Consider the following 25,437-nt stretch of genomic DNA (forward strand, 5'->3'; position numbering starts at 1 on the left):
GGAAAGCAAGCCATAATTGCCCCCTTGACTCTCAGGTCTTTATAGTTTACAAGGTACTTTCCATTCTCTTACCTGATCCTCCCAATTCGGTAGGGAAGGCAGGGAAGTCTGTCACTGCTCCCATTTCATAGATGAAAAAACTGAGTCCTAGGAAGGTTATGTGACTTACTCGAGGGCATACACATCTGGCTAAGACCCCAAATCATTGACTCTTTCTTCCTGACCCTGGGGAGTTCTGAGGGGACCACACTTGGCCCCTTAGGATGACCCCTGTGAATCCCCAATTAGACACAGCTTTAAAGGGGCTCCAAAAGGAATATTTGAGGAGCCAGATGGGTGGCAAAATCTCAGCTGCTTTAGCCACTTGGGGAGAAGAATGAGCTCAGTTTTTAAATACTCCGCAGAGGTATGGCAGAGTGCCAAAGCAGCCCAGTCTATGAGGATGACTGAACGGGATTCTCAGTTCCCGTGGAGGCCCTGACAATCACCAAGCCCCCCTCCAGCCCTGCCCTGGACTATTCTGGTGCTAATGAAGTGACATCCACTGTGGGCTCTGCAGGGTGCCAAGTCCCCGTTCCTTGCCCTCCTCCTGGATAGATTAATCATACCCAAGAGCAAGCCAACCACCAGGTCAGCTCCCTGGCTCTTATGGGGGCCCAACTGCCTGTAATCCACACACACCACTATTGCTCTGAGGTTCCCAACAAACAAGAATTGCATTGTAAAACTCTTTGTAATGTTTCCATACCTGTCATCTCATTGACTCTTTACCATGGCCCTGCAAAGTTGACATAATCATCCCCATTTTATAGATCAGAAAAGTGAGGCTTATTAACAAGTTTCTGTGACTTGCCCAAAGTCCCATGTGTGGTCGTCAATAGAGTCTGGACTTGATCCAAGTCTCCCTGACTCCAAATAAAATAGCAAAACTGGCCTTCTTGTGTGGCTTATACACTGGCTCTGAGTGACCACGGCTGGATACAGAACAAGGAGCAAAGGAACAGAATGGATTTTAATTGAAGTTGTTGTTGTTGTTAGGCGCCACCGAGTCAGTTCCGACTCATAGCGACCCTATGCACCACAGAATGAAACAGTGCCTGGTCCTGTGCCATCCTTACAATCCTTGTAATGCTTGAGCCCACTGTTGCAGCCACTGTGTCAATCCATCTCTTTGAGGGTCTTTTTCTTTTTTGCTGACCCTCTACCAAGCATGATGTCCTTCTCCAGGGATTGATCCCTCCTGAGAACAAGTCCAGAGTATGCAAGACGCAGTCTCACCATCCTTGCTTCTAAGGAGCATTCTGGTTGTACTTCCTCCAAGACAGATTTGTTCATTCTTTTGACAGTCCATGGTATATTCAATATTCTTCGCCAACAACACAATTCAAAGGTGTCAATTCTTCTTTGGTCTTCCTTATTCATTGTCCAGCTTTCACATGCATATGATGCAATTGAAAATACCATGGCCTGGGTCAGGCGCACCTTAGTCTTCAGGGTGACATCTTTGCTTTTCAACACTTTAAAGAGGTCCTCTGCAGCTGATTTGCCCAATGCAATGTATCTTTTGATTTCTTGATTCCTGCTTCCATGGCTGTTGATTGTGGATCCAAGTAAAATGAAATCCTCGACAACTTCAATCTTTTCTCCATTTATCATGATGTGGCTTATTGGTCCAGTTGTGAGGATTTTTGTTTTCTTTAGGTTAAGGTGTAATCCATAATTGAAGTTAAGGGTTTAAAATCACTTGCCCAAGACCACACAGTTGGCAAACTGGAAGAGCACAGATTTAAACCAAGGATATATGAATTCCAAAAGCCAGGATCTCAGTCCTACTATCTAGATGCCTATGGGGCACTGTTTGTTGTTCTTCCTTGCCACTGAGTTGGCTCTGACTCATGGTGACCTCATGTACAACAGAAGAAAACTTCACCCCGCCCTCTGTCATCTTCACCATTATTGGTACATTTGAGTCCATTGTTGTGTCATTCCATCTCATTGAGGTTCTCCCTCATTTTCTCTGACCCTCTACTTCACCAAACAGGATGTTCTTTTCTTTTGACTGGTGTTTTCTAATGACATGTCCTAGTAAGCAAGCCTAAGTCTCATCATCCTCCCTTCTAACAAGAATCCTGGCTGCATTTCTTTTAAGGCAAATTTGTTTGCTCTTTTGAAAATAAGAATATTCAATATCCTTCACCAGCAACACAATTCGAATGCATCAATTCTTCTTCTCTGTCTTCTTTTTTCATTGCCTAGCTTTTGCATGCATATGAGGCAATGAGAAAGACCATGGCTTAGGGTAGGCAGGCCATAGTTACCAAAGTGACATCTTTTTTTTTTTTTTAACTTTAAAAAGTTCTTTTGAAGCATATTTGTCCAAAGCAATACATCATTTGATTTCTTTACTGCTCCTTCCATGGACATTGTTGAGGGAGCTAATAATGGGAGTCAAATTTGGGAAATACTACTCAGCCCCTTCCTGGAGATTCACAGTTGCACAAAAGGCCATGAAAGTCCCAGAGAAGTCCTGCAGTGACAGCCTATTAAAGAAGGTTTAACCCAAAGCTTTGCATCAATTCTACCTTAAGATCCATCATCCATTCACATCAGTCAGTGCATCTATAAGGGCGCTCATCTCAGCATTGGTTATAATACCAGAAAATTGGAAACAACGTCTGTCGTGGACTAAATTATATTCCCCCAAATGACGGCACTGGGTAAATAATGTGTGTATTAACTTGGTTAGGCCATGATTCCCAATATTCGGTGGTTGTCCTCCATTTTGTGATTGTAATTTTATGTTGAAGAGGATTAGGGTGGAATTATAACACCCTTGCCAGGTCACATCCCTGATCCAACGTAAAGGGAGTTTCCCTGGGGTGTGGCCTGTACCACCTTTTATGTCTCAAGAGATAAAAGGAAAGGGAAGTAAGCAGAGAGTTGGGGACCTCAAACCACCAAGAAAGCAGTGCTGGAAGCAGAGTGTGTCCTTCGGGCCTGAGGTTCCTGTGCTGAGATGCTCCCAGACCAAGGGAAGATTGATGACAAGGACCTTCCTTCAGAGCCAACAGAGAGATAAAGCCTTACCCTGGAGCTGATGCCCTGAATGTGGCCTTGTAGCCTACTAAACTGCGAGAGAATAAACTTCTCTTTGTTAAAGCCATCCACTTGTGGTATTTCTGTTATAGCAGCACTGGATGACTCGATGGCACTGGGTTTTTGGTGGCTGGGAGATGACTAAGACAACCTCAATGTGTAAGGGCAGGGAGTTTGTTGAATATACTGGAGCGCCTGCACTAGGTGGGATGTTTTAAGCTACTAACCATGTAAGTCAGATCTGTGTTTACTGATATGGAAGGAGGTTGTGACAAACTTCGAAGTGAAAACAGTAGGCTTCAAAACAGCATGACCTTTTTAGGTAAGATGCTATCTCTACAACTATGTATGTGTGTTTGTACGTAACAAAGGAGAGTTATGAAAGAACATTTAAAAATAGTTATAGCAATGGTTTCTGGGTGGTAAGACTTCAAGAGTTCATTCCTTTCTTACACAGTGTGAAATTTCTACAACTAACTTGAACAAAATATAAGAAATTATTTGAGATGTGAGAGAAATAGTCAAAAGGGGCTGGTCCCCTTCACGAAACTCATAAGTCCTTACCCAGGGCATCGGTCACCTGACGTTATGGGGTCTTGGCATAAATCTTGGGGTAATTATGCTGGGAAGTTCCAGAGACTTCTGGAAGTCTTGAAATTATATTTAAGGTAGATACTTCTGCTCCTGCACCCTTGAAAGCACTCAGGGAACTAAGGTCTCAGGTGGTTGGTAGAAAGACCTGTCCCGAGGCCCTGGCCTCCTTCTCACTCTGAGGAAGAGGGCACCAAGATTGGCTGTGCCAGGGACCCAAGGCATGGCTGTGCCAGCTGCCCACATACCCGCTTCTGGCAGGACTGGCGGATGTCCTCCAGCTCCTCCTCCTGGTCCTCGCGGTCCTTCTGGTGCATCTGCTTCATCCGCTCAATCTCCAGCTCAAACCGCTGACGAAGCTGGGGGGCAGCAAGAACAATACCTGAGGGTGACACACTCTACTCCCCTGGCCCTCCATGGCATTCTTTGTATTGCAATTACACTTTTCATTTTTGGAGTGCATGTGTGAGACAACATGTTATTCTCCTAGCCACCCGTGAAGGTTAGATACGGTAGATAAGTGACCCAAGTGCTACCTCTATCCTGTTCTATGATCATAACAGGCATCACTAATCGATCACTCTTTCCCACTGAGTTTAAATGCAGCCTCAGAATCCTTCTCAACACTCTTAGGATGAAACAGATTTGTCATTCCTAGAGCAGATATCGGAGCCCTGGTTAGCAGGTTAAGAGCTCAGCTGCTAACCAAAAGGTTAGCAGCTTGAATCCACTGGCTGCTCCTTGGAAACTCTGTGGTGGCAGTTCTACTCTGTCCCATGGGGTTGCTATGAGTCGGAATCAACTTGAATGCAATGGGTTTGGAGCAGATATCAGTGATGGTGTTTTGGGTGGGTGTTTGGATGGTTGGCTGGATGGGTGGGTGGGTGGGTGGACAGGTAGATGGACGGATGAATGAGTGGATGGATGGGTGACTAGACTAGATAGCAGGATAAAAGTTTATCTATGTAGAAATGAAAGCCTGGAGAGAGGAGTAACTTACCCAAGATGTTACCTTGGGCATTTACTTTATCTCTCATCAGGTCCCTTTCTCTGTAGAAAACAGGTATCTTAGGTTGCTACTATGAGAATTAAATGAGATAATTCATGGAAAGCCCTTAGCACAGTTCCTGGCATATAAATATTCATTAAATGTCCTTTCCCCATTATTTTGAATACAGAGAGAAAAGAGTATCCTCTCCCTTCCTGGCATTCTGACATAATTAAGAGCCTCTGAAACCTGTGTGGAAAAAGCAAAGAGCTGTGCATGATATTTAAACTGTGTGATGCTATATAAAATGTTCTAGAACAGGAGGCATAAGTCATGGGTTCCAGCTCTAGTTCAAGCTTTACTTTCCTGACCTGCATAATTGAGAGACTGACCCGAACTCTTGCTTCTCAGGTTTTGTGGCATTAGAATTACTTACTGCACTTAACCAGTTTGTTGTACTGTGGTGGCTTGTGTGTTGCTATGATGCTGGAAGCTATGCAACCAGTATTTCAAATACCAGCAGGGCCACTCATGGTAGACAGGTTTCAGAGGAGCTTCCAGGCTAAGACAGACTAGGAAGAAAGGCCTGGTGATCTACTTCCAAAAACTGGCCAATGAAAACCTTATGGATCACAACAGAATACTGTCCAATACGGTGCTGGATGATGAGCCTCCTGGGTTGGGAGGCACTACAAAATGTCACAACAATGTACTCAGACATGCCAGCAATCGTGAAGTTGGCATCAGACTTGGCAAGGTTTCATTCTGTTCTACAGAAGGTCACTATGTGTTAGAGAAGACTCGACAGCAACTACCAACAACAATTCACTTTAAATAAAAGTAAACTCCAGAGATTCGCCCTAGACCCATTGAACTAGAATCTCCAGGGTACAGGAGTCTATATTTTAAAGATTTTATGGAATTGTGTTATGGACCATTGAGCAGCACTTGGAGCCCAGCGTTATAGATGGGTTACATTGTAGAAACGATATCTTTGTGATCATTTGCTGTGAAGCTCCAGCCCTTCTCACCAAGCTTTCTGAGGTTCTTCACAACAACTACCCTCACATGGAAATTAAGTTGAGAAAAAAAATCTTGGTCTTTTAAAAAGTTGATAATATTCCTTGTTATGTAGGTCTGTAGGAGACCCTGGGTGGTGCAAAGCGTTAAGTGCGTGCCTACTAATCGAAAAGGTGGTGATTCACATCCACCCGGAAGAACCTTGGAAGAAAGACCTGGCGATCCACTTCTAAAAGATCACAGCCATTGAAAACTCAATGGAGCACATGTCTACTCAGACACACATGGGGTCGTCATGAGTCAAGATCAACTTGACAGCAACTGGTTTGATACATAGTCCCGTGGTGAAAATTAAAAAGGATATTGTACATCACAGTGCCAGACAGATAGTAGGCCCCCTTTAAATGTCAACTTCCTTCCCTCTTATAAAACGATAGAGGTTATGGGAAGATAATCCAAAACGAGGACTCTAAGAAAGCAAATACAGTATTTCTTTTTCATTTTTTCCAGCCTCTCGGACACTCCTGACGTCCGCAATACCATTTATGTCAAGCCTATATGAGTTAACATAAAATGCTCTGGAAAAAAGTACTATATTATAATCAATAAATATCTACTGAATGTCTACAAGGGCACAATGCAGTGTGAGGCTATGGGTAAAGCTAAGATGGATGCAAGTCTTGAGTCAGCCTTGCCTTCTGTCTAAGTTGAGTTTGGAAAATCAAGAAGTTGCATTAATTTTGAGGTCCCTGAGGTAACAGTAGTACATTTTTGCTTCACTGTGTTAACTCTTTAAGATACCACCAGTCCACGATTTTCAAAAGTGCTTGCCTTTATTTAATCCCTGGCTCTGAGAGGCTCCTGCTGGTTTACAGAGCACTGGGGCGCTATGTGATGTTGCACCATCCTCCCCATCCCTTAAAGACCTGCGCAGATTCTATCTTCTTTGTGAAGCTGCACAGATTCATAGCTGGGGGTGAGGGGGAAGCTAGGGGATCGACAAGACTCAAACCGAAAGCCCTGTGGAGCCCCAGCTCTGCTCTGATGCACATGGGTTGGCCATGAGTGGGAATCGACTCAATGGCAATTGGTTTTTCCTTAACTTGACCGACAAGGATGCATGGTCTACTGGGCCTGTACAACTGGTTTGTTTTTATTGTTTTGGTTTATAAGGAGGCTAAAGTCCAAAGAAAATAGGGGACTTGCTTAAGGTCATATAGATGAGAGCTGCCTCAAGGACTCTGTCTGGATGCGTCATTCATAGCTCCTTAAAAGGCATATGACTTTCCTGCCTCTGGACTTTTGCACAGGCTATTCTCCCTGCCTGGGACACTCTAATAGGCCAGCTCTGACTCAGTTGTCAGGTTTCAGCTTCACTAAATGTCGCTTCCTCTGGGAAGTCTTCCCTGACCACTCCCTCAACGCTGCTCCCAAGACTAAACTGCAAGTTAACCTTTCCCATAGAGCCCCACGCTTCTCCATAACACTCAACATGACCATACTTCAGGAGGGCTGAAGCTCACTGCTGCATCCTTAGCACTCAAAAGGTGCCCAACACATGTTGCTGCTTGCTGCTATCAAGTTGCCCTCTGACTCATGGCGATCCCATGAACAGAACCAAACACTGCCCAGTCCTGTGTCATGGCCATAATCGCCGTGGATTAGATTGTTGTGCTCCACAGGGTTTACACTGGCTGATTTTTGGAAGTAGATCACCAGGCCTTTCTTCCTACTCCACCTTAGCCTGAAAGTTCCATTCCATCTACACCACTAGGTTCTAAATGCTGTTCTGTGTTTACATCACACAGCAACCTGATGTTCTGTAAACCAGTGTTAACTCTTTAAGATACCACCAGGGGACCACTCAGTGCTAACAGCAACATGCAAGCCTTCACTGACAGAAGGGTGGTGGCTGGGCATGAGGTGCATTGGCTGGGAATCAAACCTGGGTTTCCTGCGTGGGAAGATGAGAATTCTACCATTGAACCACCAGTGTCTCACCTGACACATGGTAGGTACTTAATAAATATAGTTGACCAAGTACGCAAAGGATATCTGTTTTTAAGTCTACCAGTGACAGACTCAGCCCCTTAACTAGCCTCCAGCACCCTCCAGGCTCTGTCCTTTCACACCTGTGTCTTAAAACTCATCGAGTCTCCTTCTTGATGGAATAGGGTAGCCAAGGATTGATACCACCGCTTTGCAAGCTCTGCTTTAACAGAGCTGCTCAGGGATCATCTGCTTTACACATTTATGCCACCTGGTCATATTTTCTTGAAAAAAGGGGTCCAGCCTTAAAACGATTTTAAAATAACTGCCCTTTCTGAACTCCTACATGGGAATGTTTTTTTGAGCTAAGCGTTAGGAGAAGTCTTTCTTCCCACAAAAACTGGTTGGTTTTTATCTTAGGAATAGTGAAATCATGGAGCTCATATTTCCTTTTTCTCTCTGGCTACTACGAATTTTAGAGCTAATGCTATTCAGAGTGTAAGACCATATAATTTGTGTATCTGCATTTTAGTTTCCTGTCCCCAACCCTTCTTTAGGGTCTGCTTTAATTTGTATCTTTTTGGCTTGGATTTTTTTATTTATAATTTCCGATTTTATGCATATATAACACCAGTTGCCATCAAGTTGATTCCAATTCATGGTGTTGCCATGCGTATTAGAGTACAGCTGTGCTCCATAGGGTCTTCAATGGCCATTTTTTTAGAAGATCACCAGGCCTTTCTTCCGGCACCTCTAGGTGGACTCAAACTACCAGAAGTTTGGTTAGTTGCTGAGTGTGTTAACTGTTTGCACCACCTGGGGACTCCATAGAGCATTAAAAAAAAAACCTGTTGCCGTTGAGTCAATTCTCACTCATAGAGACCGTATAGGACAGAGTGGAACTACCCCATAAGGTTTCCAAGGAGCACGTGGTGAATTTGAACTGCCAATCTTTGGGTAAGCAGCCATAGCTCTTAACCACTATGCCACCAATCTGCCTCAAATTCTTTGTAGAAAGAGGTGGGGGTATAAACAAATAAGTAGACAAATCAACTATTCATCTGGTACCTGGCTGAGGGTGCTGGTGCCACAGTGTTTGATATTCCTGCTTTATTCCCTTTAGTTACTTTACATTTCCCAAAGAAGTCTTCGAGGCTGCGCACAGTGCTGGGTACACAGCAGGCATTCAAGGCACTGTGGAGTCAGATCACGTGTGCTCCAAATCTCAGCCATTTACTCCACATCTCTGAGCCCTCGCTTTCATATCGGCAAGGTGGGTGATAACCCTAACATCTCACCACATAACGTTCTTGTGGAGCTTCAGTAAGATGCTACACGGGCAGGGCTTAGGAATGGGTCTAGTACACAGAAAGTGCTCGATAAATGTTAATTATTTCATCAGCAGATACTGAGCACCAACTATGGACCTGGCCTCATTCTAGGCTCTGGAGATGCAATGATGAGCAGGACTGACAAAATCCCTGCTGTCATGGAACTTATAGCCTAATAGAGGAAAGAGGCATTAGCAAATTTTTAAATATTATATCTAATGTGATAGAAGATAGAAGAAGGTTAGTGAATGGAGCATTGGGTGGGAGCTATTTTCAAGAAGGTGAGCAGGGCAGGCTTCTCTGAAGAAGTGACATTGAGGCTTGCAGGACGTTAGGAGAGGGCTAGCTGCATGTGAGGCTACAGGATTTCTGATAGGTACAGGTAGGGGCTCTGCTGGGGTAACAAGGAACCACAGACAGACGAGGAGCAGCCCAGTGAGGCATCTGCCATATTGAATAACATCACTCTGCACTGGAGCCAGCATGGGACAGTTGAACAGGGCTTTCCTACCTGCTCCAGCTGCTTGATGGTGTTTTCCTGCTGGTTCTGGATTTTCTGTTGCTCGAGGGCACTGGATTCCATCTTCCAAAGCCTCTCCTTTAAATCAGCAACGCCATTTTGCCCCATTGAGGGAGACCTCAGCAGCTCCTGTTTATGGGCCTGTAGCCTCTCCACCTCCTGCTTCAGCTGCAAGGTGACCTGCTCCTTTTGCTTCAGGGACAAAGAGGGCAGCGATCTGGAGTCACTTGAGGCAGGGGCCCTGAGGGATACCTACTGGAGTAGCACTTGACTTTCCACTTTTCAATGCATATCTCCACCTGGAGGCCCCACAGAGTGTCCCCATGGGACAGTAGTGAGAACTGCTCTTAGGACAGCTGGGACAGGCAGTGGTGGGGGTGTTTGTGGGAGAGCATTGCCACTGTCCCTTCAGTTAGGTCTCAAAGCATGTAAGGGAGCGTGTGCCTATTGAGGCTGGAACTGAGACATCAGAGCAGGGTGGCCGGGTTTCCAGAAATGACGGTTCCAGGTTAGGAAGCCAGCTCTGGGGGGTCACATAACTTTGGACCATCTGGAGCTAACTCACTGTCTGCCAAGCCTCTTACACCTCCTAGATGGGCACCTTGGAACTCATACAGATAGCTGGAACAAGATCTTGACGTCAAGTAGGGAGATCTGATGATCAATCTGCCAACCACTGTTTTATTAAGTTACGCTGGGCTCTATTATTCCAGCTGCCTTGCCAACCAGGACAACCAATCAGGGTTCCCTCCCTGTTACCATCTGTAGCAGATGTGACATAGGTTTACCCAAGACCCAGTAAGAAAAATCCAAGATGGTGCCATGCCCTCCCACCCTTACCTCCAACTGCTGCTGAAGCTTGCCTAGCTCCCACCGGACGCTGGTGTTCTCCTGGGTTACTTTTTCCCGGAGACCCTTCTCAAACACAGACTCACCCAAGGCCTGGGTCAGCTGCATATCAAACCTGTCCAAGGAAGAACATGTGTCACAGCACCATGGCACCATAGTAGGGAACATTGGGGTGGGGATGGAGAGAGGTAGCTAGTTTGCTAAAAACCAAGAAAGAGAGAGAGAGATTGACTGAGAACAGAATGATGGAGGATTTGCTCAATGTTTTTATGTAAGGTTGGGATGTAGGATAAGGATCTGCAACACCCAAGAGCAACTCTTAGGGTTTATATAGAGTTTCCACAAAATGCTGGATACGCTTATTAGGAAACTGATATAAAAAAATGTATATAGATAAAAGCAAAAATACAGTAAAATTATATACAGATATATATATAAAAAAAAAAAAAACACTGCCGTCGAGTCGATTCCAACTCACAGCAACCCTATATGACAGAGTAGAACTATCCCACAGGATTTCCAAGGAACAGCTGGTGGGTTCGAACTGCCAACCTTTTGGTTAGCATCCATATCTCTTAGCATATAAATTAAAAAAAATATATATATATATAGTAGAAGTTAATCTATCTGGTTTGCCACTACATGCCCAGAACCTTGAACTCTCTAACAAGCCCAGGTTTGGCACCTAATAAATATTTGTTGATTGATGAACAAATGAATGAATATATATCTACACAAACCAGAGACATTCCACATTTCATATTTTACACTACACCGTATGCCTTAAGAGACAAAAAAAAAAAAAACATTGCCATGAAGTCGATTCTGACTCATAGCAACCCTACAGTACAGAATAGAACTACTCCATAGGGTTTCCAAGGAGAGCCTGGTGGATTCGAACTGCCGACCTTTTGGTTAGAAGCCATAGCTTTTAACCACTATGCCACCAGGGTTTCTTTGTATGCCTTAAAAAAAAAAACTCATAAACCACATTAAAGCATGATAATTATTGATACAATGCTAGACATTTATAGAGTAAGGATTGTTTTTATTTGTTTCCCAAGAAGAAAACCCAAAGACCCAAGAATGCCACTGAGAGCCACGCAGGGTATTAGGATATGTCTCCTCGAGGGCCCACCTTCCCTTGCTGATGGTCACCACGGGCGAGAAACGCTTCCTATGCTTCACATTGTCCCAGTCAGTGATCCCCACCTTCTACGCTGTCAGTGGAGGAGCCTTTGACAAGCCTCACTAGGCCGTGACGTTGAGTTACCTGCCCTCAGCCCACACAGGAAGTCCCATTGCTCCTGAAGACTTGTGTGTGGACAGAATGACAGAACTAGGCATGGGGCTTGGGCCCTGGTGACAAGAAGGTCTCCCTTGTTACAAGATAATCCAGTGTCCCCTAACACTAGATGGGTCATTAGAAATCTCAGACCCCAGAAAAAGCCAATCATGGGTTGTACAAGGGAGTCCTACTGCTGGGACAGCCCAGGAGCTTTCTGGTTGACTTTTGGTGACATCATTCAAGAGGCTCTACTTGCAGCCTCTGAATGGAAACATGATAACAGTAATGGAAATGATGATCCAGCAGTCCCAATGTGCCAGGCCCTGGGTTCTGGTCCATTTAGTCTTCCTAGCAATTCAGCAAGAAAGATACTACACCCATTTTACAGAGCAGTAAATTGAAGTTCAGAGAGGTGGAATGACTCAGCCCAAAGTTCCAAAGTGGTGGAGGTGGGCTCTGTACCCAGCTTCTCCTCTGTCTTAGCTACTCCCCATCTACCTGCCCATGCCCTAGGACAGGAGGGATAAGAGTAGGAGTAACTGATGTTTCAGAGGTGTCCTTGGATTTAACAGGCCACCTGACACCAATGAATGGCTCCTACAGACCCCGACTTCTAGAACATACTGACCAGACAACTAACTGAGGCTGGGCAGATTCTCATCTACCCTTCACCCCACTCAGAAAGGGCCAAGGGTTCAGCCTCCCATGACTGTGGTAGTCAGTGAACCCAGCAAGGGGCTTACCCCAAGGAAGCCAGCTGGGAGTTCCATCGGACCTTGGAACTGAGCTTTACGGGTAGCCATGGCAACAAGAAGCCAACTCCACATGGAACCATTCTGAACCACTTTGAACTTAGAAGCCAAGCTGGGGACAAGGAACTCTGCCAGTATGGAGGCATCACTCTAGCCTGGAACCAGCAACTACGGAAGCAGCTGCAGCCATAATTTGATGAGACTTAGATATGAAGATATGAAGAAGTACTGCCATGCTGACTTCTAAATCTCTCCCTCCCCATAGTCATTCTTCCTAAAATTCGGCCATTAGACTAAGACTTCTGCTGTCCTCATAGGCTCCCAACTTAAATGCTAAACCACTTGGAAAGGTAATTTCTGCCATCTGCAATTAGCGTTGGAACAAAAATTGGCTTCTGCCAAGAGATGGTAGCAGACCTGGGAGAATCATAGGCTAGGTGCGTTTTCAGAGGAGAAGACATAAGTACGAAGAAATGGGGACTTTCCCAGTGGGGCATCATGGATTCTTGAGGACCTGGAATGAGGGCTTCTTTCCAAAGGAGTGAGGGAAAGACCAGATAGATGAAATTATCTGGCTGCACAAACTCCAGGGGCAGGCCACCTTCCCATCAGACAGCTGAAACCCCCTTAAGCCCCTTCAGAACAGGAGTGGAATTCACAGGTGAGAGCCAAGGTTGTCAAAGTTGGAAGCAGACCTAGGAAATGATGGAGTCCATGCCTCTCATTTACAGGTGGGGAAAGCAAGGCTCAGAGAGGTAATGTCATTTGACAAAGTCACACAGCAAATGACCAAGGTATGACAGAACCATTTTCCCTGCTGCAAGGGTAAGGTTTGGCCAGAGCACCCATGTTGTTGATGTTGTTAGGTGCTCTCCAGTTGGTTCCAACTCATAGTGACCACATGTACAACAGAATGAAACACTGCCCAGTACTATGCCATCCTCACAATAACTGCTATGCTTGAGGCCATCATTTCAGCCACCGTGTCATCCTATCTCACTGAGAATCTTTCCTTCTTTTGCTGACCCTCTACTTTACCAAGCATGATGTCCTTCTCCAGGGAATGATCCCTTCTGACAACGTGTCTGAAGTAAGTGAGATGAAGTCTTGCCATCCTCACTTCTAAGGCACATTCTGGCTATACTTCTTCCAAGACAGATTCGTTTGTTATCTTGGCAGTCCGTGGTATATTCTATTTTCTTTGTCAATACCATAAAGAGCACCCATGGGGAGGTGGAAAAGGGAATAGAGTGAGACATTTATGTTGTTGTTGTTGTTAGCTGCTGTAAAGTTGGCCCTCAAGTCATGGTACCCCCGTGAACAACAAAATAAAAAGCTGACTGGTCCTGCACCATCCTAACATGGTGGATTGTGGATAGGACCATTGTAATCTATAGGGTCTTCATGGGCTGATTTTCAAAAGTAGATCGCCAGGCCTTTCTTCCTAGTCTGGAAGCTCTGCTGAAACCTGTTCAGTGTCAGGGCAAAATGCAAGCCTCCACGGACAGGCAGATGGTAGCTGTGCCTGCAATGCACTGGTCAGGAATCAAACCTATGTCTTCCACAAGGAAGGCAAGACTTCTACCACTGAACCACCAGTTTGAGAGGCAAGTGAACAATCCCCAAAAGATTTTTTTTTATCTCAAAGAAGCCAGCTCAGGAAAGCTCAAGGATAAATGAGAGAAACAATATTTAATGCAAATCAAATTCAAAATCCATTCCACTCCTCCCACGTAAATATCCTCTGCAAAACCTGGCCCTAGCACACATAATATTTTTCTGTATTTTATTCTGGACCTTCTATATTTGACTGAGTTTTGTCTATTTGCCTCCTACGAAATCTCCATTCGGACGTGCCTGGCTCAAAACAGGACCCTTGCCCACCTCTACCCTCACCAAGTGAGCTATAGAACTTAAGACACAGCCACGTTGTCAAGGAATAAAAGAATCATGGGCCTTGAGGTTTTACCTAAGGAGGACCAGGAGTGCGTGCCTGGGTTCCAATCTAGGCTCCGCCATCGACCAGCTGTGACAGCATCCCCGATGGGAAAGCAACTATTGGGACCAGTGTGCAGATTCAAGATTGGCATCCTGTTTGTGTTCAAGGTCCAGTTCCTGCCAGAATTGCTCACAGGATCAAAAAGCCTAAGCCCTAAATAAGAAGGGAAGCCACTCAGTGTTTTGGTCTCCATTCTTTTACCCATTTTCAACAATGGGGGTAGGAAGTGGCGTTATCATTCATGATCTTCTACGAACATTAGTCCCATTGGGTATGTCAACCGTATCACCCAGTCCTCATCACAAGGAGGTGTTCTCATCCCCCAAACCTAAGGATAAGGAATCTCAGGGTGAGGAAGATTGAATGACTTGCCCAAGGTCACACAATTAGGAAGGGGCACATCTGGGACTTGAACCTGGATGGTTCAGCCTCAGGGCCTGCGCTCCTAACCACCATGTTGTGCTGCCTGTACCCTTCCTAGCAAACCCTTCACTTGACAAATGGGAATGCTGAGGCCCAGAGAAGCCAAGAAAGTTCCACAAGCTCACATGGTCAATCAGTAGCAGAGTTGGGGTTAGGTAAGAGAAGAGGGTAATTTCTTCCTGGATTCTTGGGAGAACCTACCACATCGAGTTAGTGTTCACCTCATAGCGGCCCTACGTGACACAGTAAAACTGCTCCATAGGGCTTTCCAGACTGCAGTCTTTACAGGAGCAGATCACCAGATCTTTCTCCTGTGGAGCAACTGGGTGGGTTGAAACAGTCAACTTTTTGGTTAGCAGCCAAGTGCTTAACTGTTGTACTACCAGGGCTCCTTAAGGTGTGTGTGCATGTGCGTGTGTGCGTGTGTGTGGTGGAGGGAGGGGGTTATTACAGCAGATCCAAGATTTAAACCCCGTGGATGGGGAGGACCAACAGAGTTGATGAGACTTAGGAGAAGAACCTGGAGGTCCCAGAAGACCCCAGCACCAATGCAGCCATGTACACCCTGGCAGCCCAGGTGACCATGCTGAACACAACTCACTTTTTCTGCTTCTTCTCTAGCTCGTGGTTTCGGCTTTGCTGGTTCTCAAGCAGGACACGGGTGTCCTCCAGGTCACAGGTCAGATGGTGGCACTTCCTCTTTAGCTGGTTAGCCATCTTCTTGGCCCCCTCGTAAGCACTTTGCAGCTCCCCAAGCTGTGGAAGCAACCGAATGAATTACCCCCCTCTGATGGAGCTGAACAGGGCTTTGTACTTTATACTTCCAGGAGCTTCCATTTCCAGGGTGAGTGTAATGGAAAGAGAACAGTCACTGGAGCCAGAGAGGCCCTGTCTTGGCCACTTTCTACCTGTGTCACCTTGAGAGAGTTACTTCTCTGAGCCTCAGTTTGCTCAGGATAAAATGGGGTAACTCCATCAATTTCTTGCTGTTAGCTGCCATGGACAAGTCAGCCCCTGACTCATGGCAACCCCATGTGTTACAAAGTAGAATTGTTCCATAGGGTCTTCTTGACTGTAATCTTTATGGAAGCAGTTCACCAGTCCTTTCTTCCCTGGAGCTGCTGGGTGGGTTCAAACACCCACCCTTTGGGTTAGCAGCCAATCGCAAACCACTTGTGCCACCCAGGCTTCTAACAATCTTTTAGGATTGTTTTTACTTTTTTCTTGATTATTCTCCTGCCAACACACCCACAGAGTCTTTCCATGCCCTGTCTCAACTTGACAGCCTCATGAGCACCATATAATTAATAACCCCATTGGCTGGCATAATCTGGGAAGATATGTGAGGATTAGCCATGGAGCAAGGAGTCCTGGTGGCACAGTGGTTAAGCAGTGGGCTGCTAACAGAAAGGTTGGTGGTTTGAATCCACCAACTGCTCTGTGGGAAAAAGAGGTGGCAGTCTGCTTCCGTAAAGATTTACAGCCTTGGAAACCCTATGGGGCAGTCCTACTCTGCCCTACAGAGTTGCTATGAGTCGGAATTGATTCGATGGCAACAGAAAACAGGTGGCCGTGGAGCAGCCAAAATGGCATGTCTAGAAAATCTGACCAGGAAACCCTCTTCCACCAAGAGACAGGCCCTAAAGGTTAGAGCAGTAAATGGCACATTAAACCAAAACCAAACCAAACCCATTGCCATTGAGTCGATTTCCACTCATAGCAACCTGGAGGACAGAGTAGAACTGCCCCATAGGGTTTCCAAGGAGTGCCTGGTGGATTCAAACTGCTGACCTTTTGGTTAGCTGCTGTAGCTCTTAACCACTATGCCACCAAGGTTTCCAAATGGCACATTAGCTGGGCTGAATTACATGGGAATGAGCACAGCCTTAAACAAACAGCAAAGCAAAGCCTGTTGCATCTTCCTCCAGGAAACAGCCTCCCAAATGTCCTACTTTAGATCTGGGAAAGAGTGCAACTCAGCACACTCACTTTGAAGAAATGGCCTCATTAAAAACTTGCTTTAAATAAGCAAAACGCTGAGTTAATGAAGCCTGTAATTCTAAATTCAGTATTTGGAGGCAAATGGGATGTTTTCTTATATTCCACTGCTCAGAAAAGGTTGCCGTTTTATTTCTTTTTAATGTAGCACGAATATCCCCCTTCCTTGGGGAAAATGACCTGACTTCATAATTTGTTATTAAAGAACTGTGCTGCTTCCCCACGGTTGTTCTTCTGTGTTTATCTACAACTTTGAATGTCTTGAGGGTCACAATTTAACATCTGACTAAGAAGTGACCACCATGGGGATACCGAGGCTTGCTTTTCATCATTTATAAAATCCTATGTATCTCAGCCTTGCCCATGTCTACAAGGGGATTACATGACACTTTTCTGTGCAGTCCTTGGGTGGTACAAACGCCTAACGAACTCAGCTGCTAACCAAAAGGTTGGAGGTTTGAGTCTACTCAGATGCACCTCGGAAGAAAGACCTGGTGACCTACTTCTGAAAAATCAGCCATCAAAAACCCTATGGAGCACAGTTCCACTGTGACACACATGGGGTTGTCATGTCATGAGTTGTAATTAACCCAACAGCAGCTGGTTTAGAGGTCATAATAGTAAGACAGGAAAATATGACCTCCACTCTTAGGGTATTTTGTCTATTGGGGAGACCAAGAAGGAAGCAAATAAGTACAACAGAGCACAATAAGGCTTCTTTTGGGGAAACAATCCAGTGATACCCAAACCAATCTGCATCAGAGAGCACTTCCTGGAAAAATTGATATTTAAGCTTAGATCTTAAGAATAGAGGGAGTTATCTAGGGAAAGTTAGATTAAGAAAAAATGTCTGGGAACAGGGAACAGCATGTGAAAGGCCCAGAGGTGAGAAAGAACAAGGTGTCTTCTGGAAGAAGAAAATTGAGCATGGTTGGAGTCAGTGGTGTGCTGCAGCTGGCTCACACCAGCACGTGAGGTCAATTATCTCTTTCCAACTCCATGCTCGGTGACATTACAATGGTAGTTTGAAATCAGCCACAGTGGGAGTATTTACACCATGGAAATTTGTAAATGCTACATATCAGGGCCATGAATAAGCAAGACCAAAGAACAGATGCCTTTGAATTATGGCACTGGTGAAGAATACTGATTATACCATGAACTGCCAGAAGAATGAACAAATCTGTCTTGGCAGAAGTACAACCAGAATGCTCCTTAGAAGCAAGGACGGTGAGACTTTGTCTCACATACTTTGGATATGTTATCAGGAGGAACCAGTACCTGGAAAGGGACACCATGCTTGGTAAAGTAGAGGGTGAGCGAAAAAGAGGGAGACCCTCAATGAGATGGATTGACACAGCGGCTGCAACAATGGGTTCAAACACAGCAACGATGGTGAAGATGGTGCAGGACCAGGCAGTGTTTCATTCTGTTCTATATAGGGTCACTATGAGTCAGAACCAACTCAATGGCATCTAACAACAATAACAACACACACTAGACTGATTAGAGTGTAGATTAGAGTATAGACTAGGGGTGGCTGAAGACAACATAAGGACACATAAAGAGGCCAAACTATCAATACATCCAACTAGAAAGGCTAGATAAGACTAGATTATATTTGTAATGTCTAAGGAACCCTGGTGGCACAGTGGTTAAAGCGATTGACTGCTAACTGAAAGGTCAGCAGTTCAAAACCACCAGCTGCTCCAAGGGAAAAAATGTGGCAGTCTGCTTCCGTAGAGATTTACAGCCTCAGAAACCCTATGGAGCTGCTATGAGTCAGAATTGACTCAACAGCAAGGGGTTTGCTTTTGGTTTAGCTGCACTTTAAAGAAAGAAAGGAAATTTCAGGCTATCAGAAAAGCAGAGGACACAAAGCCAGAACAGCAATGGTAGACATGGATGTATAGCAGCAGGGTGGGAGAGGAGAGGAGCAGCTGACAGACCCAGAAATATCCCTAAGAGTAACCCATTGACATCAATCCAATTCCAACTCATGGCGACCCCATGTGTGCTGGGCAGAACTGTGCTACACAGGGTTTTCAAGGCTGTGACCTTTCAGAAGCAGAAAGCCAGGTCTTTCTTCCAAGGTGCCTCTGGGCAGGTTTGAACCACCAACCTTTCAGTTCGTAGTCAAGTGTTTAACCGCTTGTGCCACCCAGGGACCCCCTAAGGATAAAGGCTTCTGTGTTAATGCCCACACAATGACAGGAGGCAAGGCCTCGGGCCCACAGAGACTGTGAGTTGGAATGGAGACCCTTGCATTAAGTCAGGACCCTCAAGGAGTTGCATCTCAGTGAGTGGGAAGGAGGAAAGTTCCACCCACTGGCCAGGAGGGTGATAAGAAGGCTTGTTGTCACCTGGCTCTGGGTGGGGGAAAAGTCCTCCCACAAGAAATCAGAAACCCAGATTTGTGCCTGTTATGGATTGAATTGTGTCCCCGCAAAATATGTGTCAGCTTCGTTAGGCCACGGTTCCCAGTGTTGTGGTTGTCCTGCATTTTGTGGTTATAATTTTTCTGTGTTGTAAATCCTAATTTCTGCTGTGGTTAAGGGGGCAAGATTGGATTATGTTAAAGAGGATTAGGATGGGATGTAACACCCCTCCTCAGGTTACATCCCTGGAGTGTGGCCTGCACCACCTTTTATCTTACGAGAGATAAAAGGAGAGGGAAGCAAGCAGAGAGTGGAGACCTCACACCACCAAGAAAGCAGCACCAGGAGCAGAGCACGTCCTTTGGACCAGGGTTCCCTGCACCTGAGAAGCTCCTCGACCAGGGGAACACTGATGACAAGGACCTTTCTCCAGAGCAGTTAGAAAGAGAAAGACTTCCCCTGGAGCTGATGTCCTGATTTTGGACTTGTAGCCTACCAGACTGTGAGAGAATAAATTTCTCTTTGTTAAAGCCATCCACTTGTGGTATTTCTGTTACAGCAGCACTAGAGATGACTAAGACAGTACCTCATGTGGGTTTAGAGATTAAATGGACACTTTTCACATGTTGCAAAAACCTCCAGTGGAGAATTTAGGATACTCTTAGGGGCTACAGCAAAAGAAAGTGCAAAAGGGCTCTTCTGGAGGACACGCTCACAAACCTGTTAACAAAGGACTCCCACTAAAATGAATAAAAAGTGAAAAAGAAAATGTCAAAACTCCTGTTGAAGATTGACTCACCATAAAAAAATACCTAAACACCCAAGGTTCACATGAGAATCTGAAGGAAAGGAACATTCTACCACGCAGGCCACCTAGAATTACTGGGGCGGGGTCAGAGGGACCCGCTGAAGATGAGCTCTCAAACAAAATGCACAAAACACACAAGAAAACAATCCACCACGTGAGCCTGCATAACTGGCAGTCATAGAACAATCTGAAGGAGATCAGAAAGATCTCTTTGGCTGCAGTGGGGCTGGTGGTTGGAGGGCAGAGGCTGGAGGCAAGGAGGCCAGTTAGGAGGCTATATTGCTCTGGTCTAAATGAGAGATGGAGGTGGCAGATTAGAATAGCAGCAATGGGAATGGAGAAAATGTGACCATTTTAACAGCATTATTACCATCGCATTCCCCAAAAACCAAACCCATTGCCATAAAGTCGATTCGGACTCATAGCGAGCCTATAAGACAGCGTAGAACTGCCCCATAGGGTTTCCAAGGAGCTCCTGGTGGATTCAAACTGCCGACCTTTTGGTTACATTATAGGTACAAAATCTGAGGCCTGAAAAAGTAAAGCAATTTCCACTAGATCAAAGTAGAAATGGAACTGAAACTCAGATACCCTGAGCTAATAATGCTTAGGTTCTTCACACCACAAAGTACCCCTTGGGTAGAAGACCCATATGTGGAGAAAATATCTTCCATATCCTACAGTGACCAGCATTTTCAATAATAGAGAAATTTGGAAATAGCTCTTGTCCTCTTCTTCCCTCCCAGGTTCAGTCAACACCTTGATCACCCACATCGGACGTGACAAGCTGCCTGCTCCCTGACACCCCTGTGGCCCAGGCTTTCCATCCCTTCTTTTACCTTCTGTTCCAGTTCTTTCCTGGATGTAATCTCTGAGTCCAGCCTCTCCTCACATTGCTGTAGACGCTTTCTGAGGAACTCGTTTTCCATCTGTGCACAGTCGAAGCGCATTTGCCATTCGTCAGCTGTTGAACAGAGGCAGGGAGGCCAGGAGAGTGTAAGGGAGAGGGGGAGAGTGGCTCTCCTCCACTATCTTAGCTCTTTGCATGCAATGTCTCGATATTCATGGAGCTCCTGAAGCTTGACCTTGGACTTCAGGTTAAGAAATTCTGTCTTAAGTCTAAGCTTAAAATAAAAATAAAACACTTTCTGTCCTGGCCACCTCCAGCTGTCTCAAGTTCTCGACTGCTCTCTTGGTTCTAAGCTTGGTTGCCTAATAGTTTTCAATGGTCTCCATAACTGTACACATGTGTTTCTTTATACAAGGAGATAGCATAACTCTTAAGGGCAGGAGAGCTGTTTTAGTTATCTGTGAGTTCTCAACACCCTCTAGAAGGTTCCCTCTAGACAGAAGATTCCCTCCACATAGAAGGTTCCCCATACAGGTTGATATGGGTTCACCAATTGTTTAACGAACCTAATGAATAATAGGCAAAAAGACCCACCTGTATGGAATCAGCCTACTGGCCAACCTGGTTGGGTAGCACAGAGTATATAATTAGTGACTGTTGGTCGAGTGAATTCATGATAATGTTGAAGTCCTAACTCCTGGTACCTATGAATGTGACCTTATTTGGAACTAGGGTCTTCGTAGGTGTAAACGAGTTAAGATGAGGCCATACTAGATTAGGGTAAGACCTAATCCAATGACTGGTATCTTTATTGTTGTTGTTGTCAAGTTGATTTTGACTCATAGTGACCTCATATGACAGAGTAGAACTGCCCGTTTGGTTTTATTGGCTGTGATCTTTATGGAAGCAGATTGCCAGCTCTTTCTCCCATGGAACTGCTGGGTGGATGTGAACTGCTAACCTTTCAGTTAGCTGCCATGCACTGAACTGTTGTGCCACCAGAGTATCCCTGTAAGAAGAAGTAAATTAGGGCAAAGACACACACAGGGAGAATGCCACATGAAGATGGAGGCAGAGATTGTAGCGATACATCTATAGGCCAAGGAATGCCAAGGATTGCCGGCAACCACCATGAGCAAGGAAGAGGCAAGGAAGGATTCTTTCCTAGGGCCTTCAGAGGGAATATGGCCCTGCCTACACCTTGCTTTTGGACTTCTGGCCTCCAGAACTGTGAGAGAATAAAGCTCTGCTGTCTGAGCCGCCTGCCACAGGCAACTAATGCAGACCCCCACGGTGTCCAGCTCAGTGCAGACTGCATAACAGAAAAAGTTCTCTTTAAATACTTAGCCAGGCAAGGAGGAAAAACATTTTTTTTAAACAATTTATACTCCAGCGTGATGCAGAGAGAAGGCTGTGTGGCACTGCGGGGGTATGATTAAAGTGTTTTATTTCTTTTTTCAACTTTCCTATATTTTAGACATTTTCCATAATGAGTATGTATTGCTTTCATAAGGAAAAACAAAATATTTGTGGATTGAATTCCTGGAACGAGCATCCAGAGCTGAGAGCCCATTTAGCATTGTGACTAACGAGCTCGTGTGCTCAGCACATCTCCCCTTAGCATTCGACTCTCATATCCTTCCACAGGCAAACAAACCTGGAGCATCATTTAGACGTGGGTCACAGTCTGGATGGAGCTGGTGCTGCCCCTCTTCTGGGGAAACTGCACCATTGCACACTACTGGTTCTAGGTGAACATGCTCCCACTCATGACATGGACCCTACCTTGTTGGGTCTCCCGTCTCAGGGGACCTCTGACTCCTCCACATTAACCTCACTTGTAAATGCCTCCTTCAGGGTTAGCCAGGACGAGAGGACAAGCAAGGATTAGAAAGTGAATGCACCCTGCCCCTCTTCCATCGCCACCTGGCCTCCATTCCTCCGAGAGTCCCTGACATTCCTAGGGCATGAATTCTCCGGGGACAGTGAAGGAATGATGTCAACATTTTATAGGAGCTAAAATGCTGGGCATCCTCCTCACCCGACTCCTTTGGACTAAAGAGAGGAGAAGCACAGTGGCAAGCTGAGAGAGATGCCGCCACGCCCATTCGACCATGGACTGTGGCTCTCCAGGCAACCGTGTAAGACGCGTACCACCAGAAACTCCTGGCACCACTGAGCACATCCATCATTGGGCAAATTAGAAGTCCTCTCTCCTTCTCTGCATTCATTCAGTAACTGCTGAGTGCCTGACACAGCTTTTTCATCTGTAAAATGGGGATGGCAGTAGTTTTCACTCCATGAGGTTGTTAGGAGGATGGAGAGTGATCCCACTATTGCCAGTAACAAAAACGACCTAGCAGCTAACAGTGACTCAGCACTCTGTGCCAAGCACATGGCTCAACGCTTGCTATTAATCAGCCATTTGAAAGATGAAGAAATTGAGACACAACAATTTATTTTCCCAGAGTTACTCATCTCATAAGAGATGGATCCCAAACTAGAAATGTGACTCCATAGCTTTCATTCTTAACCACTGAACTGCCTTCCTCAAAATTTCTACAAAAAATGGGCACGTAAATACAAAAGTGCCTTGCCCAGAGAAGCACTGTTTTTATCAGTGCCTGTCACAGTGATAATGTCTTTTTTGGAATATTGTTGGATTAGTTGTTTCACATACCATTCATCCAGTAGACTGTAAGCTCCAGGAGGGCAGGGGATGTGTCTTTTGCTCTTTGCTGTGGTCCCAGCCCCTAAGGCTGTATCTAGTGCATAGTATGTACTCAGTATGTATCTATAAGTGAATGACTGACAAGTGAATGAATGAATGAATAAGAAGGCCCCTAGGGTCCCCATCTGCTCACCTCCTCCAGTGTGACTTCTTGCCAAGTCATTTAACTGAATTTTCTGCTGGGCTTCTTCCAACTTCTTCTCCACTTCTCCCAAATTCTTCTGTACTTGCTCATACTTGCTCTGGAAGAAAGGTCTCCAGATATACACAGGAGCTGGACAGAAGCCTGGCTTGGCCACCCACTGCACAGTTCTCACCCATGACACCTCCAAGACCAAGACTTGTTGTTGTTGTTAGCTGTCGAGTCAGCCCCCAACTCATGGTGACCCCATTCACAATGAATGAAACGAACGCTGCCCAGTCCTGCGCCATCCCCATGATTGGTTGCCGATTGGACCGCTGTGATCCACAGGGTTTTCAGTGGCTGATTTTGGAAGTAGATGGCCAGGTCTTCCTTCCCAGAGTGTCTTTGTCTGGAAGCTCTCGGAAACCTGTTCAGTATTATAGCAACACACAAGCCTCCATGGACAGATGGGTGGTGGCTGTTCACGAGGTGCATTGGCCATAATCGAACCTGGGTCTCCGTTTGGAAGATGAGGATTTGGTCACTGAACCATTACTTCCCCAATAAGAGACCCAAATGGTCCCTAGGACCTTGAATATGAGAGTTAGTAACCCTGTGCATCTTGCTTAGGCTTACTGACCCCAGACATGAGCCCAGAGGAGCAGTCCTAACCATTCTAAGCCACCCCGTTCAGCCATTCCCAGCCTCTGGGCTACCCTCAACCCCTCACCTTCAGCTCCTGGACTTCCCGGAAGGCCCGCAGCCGCTCTGCCCGCTCGCTCTCCAGAGCCTGGCAGGCCACGTCACCTTTGAAGCGCTCATCAGCGAGCTCTGTCGTCAAGTCAGCAATCTGCGACAGGGAATGGATAAAGGGTCACTCATGTGGCTGCCAGCCCTTCTGCCCCCATGTATACTCCAGTGGATGCCCCCCTTGGAAAAACCACTGGCTGCCATTGAAAACCTGGTCCCTGGGTGGCATAAATATTTTGTACTCATCTACTAATCTAAAAGTTAGTGGTCTGGACCCATATAGTGGCACGGCAGAAGAAAGGCCTGCCAATCTGCTTCCATAAAGATTATAGCCAAGAAAACCCTACAGGGCAGTTCTACTCTGTAACATGTGGGATCAACATGAGTTGGAATCAACTCAACGGCAATGGGTTTCTTTTTATCATTGAAAAGCCACCTTTCAGTATAGCGAGACAGTTCTGAGCATGGATTTTAGAATTTTATTGGTCCTGCAGTGTTAGAATTCTTAGTCAAGCAGTCACTAACTGTGTGGCTTTTGAACAAGGCAGGATGCCTATCTGATCTCAGTTGTCTGAACTTTAAAGGGGGGAAATAACATATAATTGGTAGGAATGTTAAATAAGTCATATGAAGCTTAGCATAGTGCCTGGCACATAGTAAGTATAAATATCTATTCTAGGGGAAGCTTTTCTTAACCAGCCTTACTGAACAGTCTCTGCACGCTGTCTAACACACGCACACACACACATGCACGCAGAGTAAGATACGCTGGCAGATGCCCACCACTCAGTGAATGCTGTCTACCAGTAAACCTCTCTGCCATTCCCCATAACCTTTCTGCTCCCACCAGGTAATTCACGTACATGCAGTATCATCTGTGTTTGTTCCCAACCAGTTTATGCCCATTGCATTTTTACTGAAATTACCTATTCGATTAGCAATTAAATAAACC

At 45.6% G+C, this 25,437-nt stretch overlaps 1 protein-coding gene across 2 annotated transcripts in view; it reads right to left on the reverse strand.

The window, feature by feature from the left end:
- MYO18B (myosin XVIIIB) overlaps positions 1-25,437 on the reverse strand; it is a 305,824-nt gene that overhangs the window by 141,194 nt on the left and 139,193 nt on the right. For both annotated transcript variants that reach the window (XM_064272527.1, XM_064272528.1), the window contains exons 23-29: positions 24,466-24,585; positions 23,745-23,853; positions 20,870-20,994; positions 15,448-15,602; positions 10,376-10,499; positions 9,527-9,727; positions 3,936-4,046 (exon numbers count right to left, since the gene is read on the reverse strand). In XM_064272527.1, coding sequence (XP_064128597.1) covers positions 3,936-4,046; positions 9,527-9,727; positions 10,376-10,499; positions 15,448-15,602; positions 20,870-20,994; positions 23,745-23,853; positions 24,466-24,585 — 945 coding nt within the window. The remainder of the gene's footprint in view (positions 1-3,935; positions 4,047-9,526; positions 9,728-10,375; positions 10,500-15,447; positions 15,603-20,869; positions 20,995-23,744; positions 23,854-24,465; positions 24,586-25,437) is intronic.

Source organism: Loxodonta africana, chromosome 19 (assembly GCF_030014295.1).
Source record: "Loxodonta africana isolate mLoxAfr1 chromosome 19, mLoxAfr1.hap2, whole genome shotgun sequence".
In the NCBI taxonomy this organism is placed as follows: Eukaryota; Metazoa; Chordata; class Mammalia; order Proboscidea; family Elephantidae; genus Loxodonta; species Loxodonta africana.